Source organism: Simochromis diagramma, unplaced genomic scaffold (genome assembly GCF_900408965.1).
Source record: "Simochromis diagramma unplaced genomic scaffold, fSimDia1.1 OVJJ01000816.1, whole genome shotgun sequence".
Classification (NCBI taxonomy): Eukaryota; Metazoa; Chordata; class Actinopteri; order Cichliformes; family Cichlidae; genus Simochromis; species Simochromis diagramma.
This window is the reverse complement of record NW_024386908.1, coordinates 14,201,355-14,207,354: the sequence shown is the minus strand read 5'-3', so window position 1 is coordinate 14,207,354 and position 6,000 is coordinate 14,201,355. Positions and strand designations below refer to the sequence as shown.

At 38.2% G+C, this 6,000-nt stretch overlaps 1 protein-coding gene across 2 annotated transcripts in view; it reads right to left on the bottom strand.

The window, feature by feature from the left end:
- Positions 1 to 2,072: 2,072 nt before the first annotated feature.
- The window catches only part of lin7a (lin-7 homolog A (C. elegans)), a 45,254-nt gene continuing 41,326 nt past the window's right edge, over positions 2,073 to 6,000 (bottom strand). For both annotated transcript variants that reach the window (XM_040035563.1, XM_040035562.1), the window contains exon 6: positions 2,073 to 3,969. Coding sequence is in view for 1 of the 2 variants with exons in the window: in XM_040035562.1 (XP_039891496.1) it covers positions 3,945 to 3,969 (25 nt within the window). In the remaining variant the exon portion in view is untranslated. The remainder of the gene's footprint in view (positions 3,970 to 6,000) is intronic.

The window sequence follows — 6,000 nt, the reverse complement described above, 5'->3', positions numbered from 1 at the left end:
CAGTGATTTTTCAAGCATTGAAAAATAACTTTTATTTAAAAAGCATTGTTTTAAACTGAATCACATCTTTCTAACAGCATCTTTGCTCCCTCATACTATTGTAATGGTATTTTTTTTAATTTGGCACATTTTTAACCAGACCTACACAATCCCAAAGGGATTTGTGCTTCCACCCAAGACTGAACAGGTGATTTTCTTTTACCTCTTTAATAAATGTGTAAACCTCTACAATATAGATCCACTGCAGACTGCAAAGCAGTTGCTAGCTTGGAATCGAAGAGGTTGGCGGTGCCTTTGCTGGTCTGACAAACCAACAAGGTGTAAAGCAGAAACAGTTCTTTCAGGTGGTGTGTTCAGACAGAATGAAAGTGAAATTTCACCTTGCTGAAGTGTTTATGAGCCATTTCACAACTCACAAGTACTCGCTCCTAACAGCTATAATGAGGAGTACAACTGATAAGTGAAATCAAGCAATACAGCAACATTTTTTCAGGACGTACCAGAAAATCCTACAGTTTTATTTTTCTCCTATCCCTGTTCTCTTTTAAAATCTCTGTCTACATACATAAGTGAAGTTGAATCATAAACTTCCAGCCAATGGTGATATAAGCTGGACTTTTGATTAGTAATTGTCGCTGGCATCTATGGGAACATCTCAGCTATTAGGCTTTTGCAATTTAATTTTGACAAACTAAAATACTGTGAAGTTACATGAGTGCATTTTCACCTCTATTGGAGGTATTTGAGCTACCCAGTGACAATTTGCATCAGTTTGCAAATTCATTCTTGCATTACTCTTCCTAATCTACAGAGAAAGGGGAAAAACAAGGCTGTTGGTGTATGATTACGTTAAAGAACGAAGCACGTTTTTGCATCACATCATAATTCCCCCTTTCAACACACAAGCAGGTGCGTCATGGTGTCTGGTGTTGTTAAGAGTTTGAGCTCTTTGGCACAGGGAGGAGGATCTGTATTATTTTGACAGTATTTCTTGTTTTGTGTATCTTGTGTGTTTTACTTCCCGTCTTTGTCTTGATTCCCACATTTAATCATTTGCCTGCTCTAACTGTTTATACCTGAGCTCAGGTTGTCCTCTGTGTGTGTGTGTCTAAAGCAATTTGTCTCTGTGTGTCTGTGAGTTCATGATCCTGCTCCTTCTTTTTGTCTCTCTTTCATAGTTTTATGGAATCCTTTACTGAACTTTACTGAAGATACCTCTTATGCAGCACTGAAATTGCTTTTCACTTTAGATCCTGCCTGTCTGCCCCTGTGGTGGTTTGCATTTGGGTCAGTTTACCAGCTTCATCTTAAACTGCAAATATAGCACAAGGGTAGCAGCAAAGCTAAAATTATTTCCACATAGGGCCTAAATGCATGATTGAAGAGGTTAAAAACGGCTTCCATAAAACCTAATCAAATAATCTAAATATATATCTGATACACATCTATAAAATACTTTATAAAAAAAACAAAAACAAAAAACCCTCTCTCTGGTGCTCACAGACACTTGAATAATGAGGTCCAGTCCCAACCCAACCCTGACACACTTTCACTGTGGAGGGTCTGCTACATTAAACTGAATAGGTATATTGCTATGTAAGTGATATTTATGATCTTAATAGATCAATAGGTGTTGGTATAAATCAAAAGTATACATGTCTGTTAAAGAAATCAGTCGCCCCAAAGCTGCAGCTAAAATTCTACTCTTCCCCTTAAGTCAAGCGTGTCCAACTCCAGGCCTCAAGGACCGCTGTCCTGCAGGTTTTAGATATCGCCCTGGGTCAACACACCTGAATCAAATGATTAGTTCATTACCAGGCCTCTGGAGAACTTCAAAACATGTTGAGGAGGTAATAGAGCCATTTAAATCAGCTGTGTTGGATCAAGGACACATCTAAAACCTGCAGGACATCGGCCCTTGAGGCCTGGATTTGGCCACCCCTGACCGAAGTAAAGAGACCCTTCAACAGCCATAATTGTGAAGTTTTTAGGACCCAGACTGGAATTGGGCCAATGTGCTAGAATACCATAAAATGCATGCATGCGATACAAAGGAAAACTGCACAAGTTGATCACTGTACACAAGCACATAGATTTATTTATACAAATATAGTATGTATAACAATTGCATATCAAGAGTTTGTTATCTTTTTTTTTTTTTTTAATCTTTACGTTAAATACAGGACCATTCGCTTCAAAAATGCAAGTCAATTAAGAAAGAGTACCGATAAATTAAAGGTACAAAAAGGGATCTGTCTTATTAAGATGTACTGTGAGAGTCAGAAATGGTTGAAAATCATAAAACCTGGACATTAAGGTCACCTAATCACAATATTTTGACATTAAGTAGACCTTAGAGGAAACAGGTTTTTTGGGAAATAGTCAAATGTGGCAGTGTGGGACACATTAATGTAGGCTGCTGTTCATTTGGGCTTAGGGGTTAAAGCCGATGAAATCATCACTCACTGCAGTTTTAAATAAAATCTCTGTAACATCATCAGCTTTTACGCCAGCTGCTTTTAGCATACAGGTGTTTACAGAGTCTCGCATTGAGGAAGTGATGTTTAATGTCTGGGATAAATAAAAGAGTAAAAGCCAGCTACTGAAAATGTAAAGAAAATCAACAGTAAACAAAAAAAAAAAAAAAAAAAAAAAAAAAAAAAAAGAGTTAAAAAGACTTATAAATAAGTCATCTCTGGGAACGACGGAGCAGAAAACCACAACAAGAAGCTCACCAAAGATGGAGACAACGTAAACACAGATTTGGCAGATTACCACTTTGACTCTGGAGTTCAGCTACTTGGGTGACAAAGAAAATGATTTCTCTCACAGATCCACTGGGGGGAAAAAAAACAAACAAACCAAAACACTCCACTCATAACACAAAATGCAGGTAACACATCCACGTGGACTATGTGCTAGTATTTAGCCATAATGCAATGAATAGATTTTAAACAATCTGCACATCATAGAAAGAATACATAATATTTTAAAAGGAACATTAAAACTTTGTGTTAAATCTCTGATCTCGTAAACTATAAAATAGACAGATCTGGAAAAATAAACATAATATTCATTTAATTCTGTTAAAATCAAAAGTGATGACATTCTGGTAATCTGTCGGGAACATTTAAGATTTCTGAGGATTAAAGTGAACCTCCTTGTAACATATATTTTCTAGATTAATTTCAGTTGGGAGTAGCTTATAAGTTCTTTTTATGAATCGCAGTTATTGCACATTAACTCTATGCGCCGTCTGTAAATCTCTTTAAATGGCACCGAAGACCGATTTGGACTCAGGAGCTGCCTTACAGTGAATAAGATGCGATTTGCTTTACGGTGATTTACATTTGCACCTAAACTCTGTATATGTACGGTGATGAATTTCATTTTAAAATGTAAAAACAAAAAAACAAAAACAAAAGTGTTATTGCTAAACCTACGAGATACAAAATCTTTTCTTGCTACAATATAGAAGGTAAAAAAGAGTTCATCAAAAACAGGACACAGAAAAAGGAAATCAATGGTCTTTCATACAGAGACACAAGCACCAGTAGAGGAATCAATAGAAACACCACTGTACAAATGATATCAATGGAAAAATGGCGAAGGATCCACTGCGAAATGGATGAAAGCAAACCAAGTGGATAAAATAAACCAAACTACAAACACAAGAAAGGGAGTATTCAAGTCACAACTGGGGTGTAGAACCTAGAAAAGGGACTATAAAGTCAAAACTTTCAGTGTTAGCCTCCCTCATACTTGTTTTTCGAAGCACCAAATTCAGGACAAACGCTCTCTTCGTTTTTGCTCAGTAATCGGTGGTACACTGGAAGGGAGAGAGTGAAAGAGTCTTCTACTTTCGGTCGGTTTTGCTCCATGATGGAGAGATGCCTTTGGGATCCTCAACACAAACAGATAGCCTTAAAGATCCACACACTTCTTCACTTCTTCTTCTTTTGGAACAGCCTGAAGATCACAAAGACAGGAAAAACAGGCTGAGAGCAATGGCGTGAAACACAGCTGCACTAAATGAAGTCATGCTGAGTTGAATTTTTTTTCTGTTTTCTGAAAAATGTCACATGGTGTGGTAAAAGGATAAATTAGCAACAAGACAACCGTTTAATCTTAAAAAAAAAAAAAAAAAAACCCAGTATGACACCATATACTTTTAGGATCCATCCATCCATCCATCCATATATCCATCCATCCATCCCAATGCATTTGTCAATCCAGTTTTTGCTCCTTATCCAGTTTGCAGACATGCCCAGACCTCCCTTTACCCATCCACCTCCTTAAGATGTTCTGGAGGTATCCCGAGGCTCTTTTCATGCCAGAATAGAGGGATCTCGCTAGTTTGGCAATCCAAACATTTGACTAAAATGACAAGGGACAAAGCAGGGATTTTTTTTTTCTTCAAAAGACACATCTCTCAGATTTTTATGTTAAACTCAAAAGGATGGGTTTTAATCAAAAATGTTCTCATAATTGCAGACAGATTGTGACAAAGATGACATCAGAGGGGCTTAATTTTGATCTACACTCTGAAATTAAAAACACAGAGGGAGGATATTTTTTGGTGAGGAGAAGATTGGAGATGAGTTTTTTTGTGTTAAAATTAACTGAAGTTACAGGATAGATTCAATTCAGTTCAGTTAACTTCAGTTCAATTTATTTAGCAACAAATCACAACTACAGTCCCCTCAGTATATTGTAAGGTAAAGACCCTACAATAATAGAGAGAAAACCCCAGCAATTAGCAATGAGCAAGCACTTGGTGACAGAAGGAAGAAAAAACTCCCTTTTAACAGGAAGCAACCTCCAGCAGAACCAGGCTCAGCAAGGGGCAGCCATCTGCTGTGACTAGTGATGCGCGAATCATGAACGATTCGTTCAATACTCAAGAATCACTTTACCGACTCCTGAATCATGATTCACAACCTCAACTGACTCACTGACTCATCCCTGTTGCTGTTAGCAGCAATATATCTAGCTTATAATTAAAATTGTGGAGAAAAACACAACATCCAGTATCTTTACAAAAAAAATTTCTGCTCTGAACTGGAAGAAAAAACCCTGAGTAGAAGCTCACATCAAGACAATAGCTCCTCGGTTCACAGTAGCATCGCTCTGCTAACATGCTAACAGTACATTTGAGCTACTCACCCCCTCCCTCCTGTGCTGAATCGTAAGCGTAAGCGAATCACTCAGGACCAGTGTTGCCAACTCCTCAGTAAGGAAAATCGCTATTGGTTGTCCTAAAAGTCGCTAGAAGTTGCTAAATGACGCCATCGCCTAATTTGCATAATTGGTCATGCTAATCTAATTGTAACCTATGTTGTTGGAGAGAGAAATAACATCGTGGAAGAGACATAAAGTGAGTAAAAAACGTCCTAAATGCATTTAGAGTTTATTTAGAACTACAAATTAAATTTCCTTTAGCAATTATTGTTTTTTTTAATGTCACAATTCCAACCCTGTTCCTTTCTTTGGGCTTGGACCGGCAAAAGTGACCCAAAATAGGCACTCTGGTGGAGTTACTTTGTGTGTGTGTGTTTATAAGTAGTTTTAAACCTTGTGATCCACAAAACAGCATAAGAGTAAAAGAGTAAAAGAACTGACTGCGTTACAGCACCCGCTGCTTGTTGAGAGTAAAAGCGATACGCGCTTTCATGTCTTTTTTAGCGACTTTGTTTTAGAAAAAAAGTCGCTAAGGGGTCTGAAAACTCGCTAAATATAGCAACAAAGTCGCTAAGTTGGCAACACTGCTCAGGACTCACTAACCCCTCCCTCCTGTGCTGAATCAGAGTGTGTCACTACCCGATCCGTACCGGAAACCCGATCGGTACCCCGCATGCGCAAATCTTACGTCACTTCCTCTTTGCCAACATTGCGACATTCAATATATTTGAGGGACACCTTTTGAGGGACACCATTTGAGGGAAGTAGACACCTTTCGCACATGCGGGGTACCGATCGGGTTTCCGGTACGGATCGGGT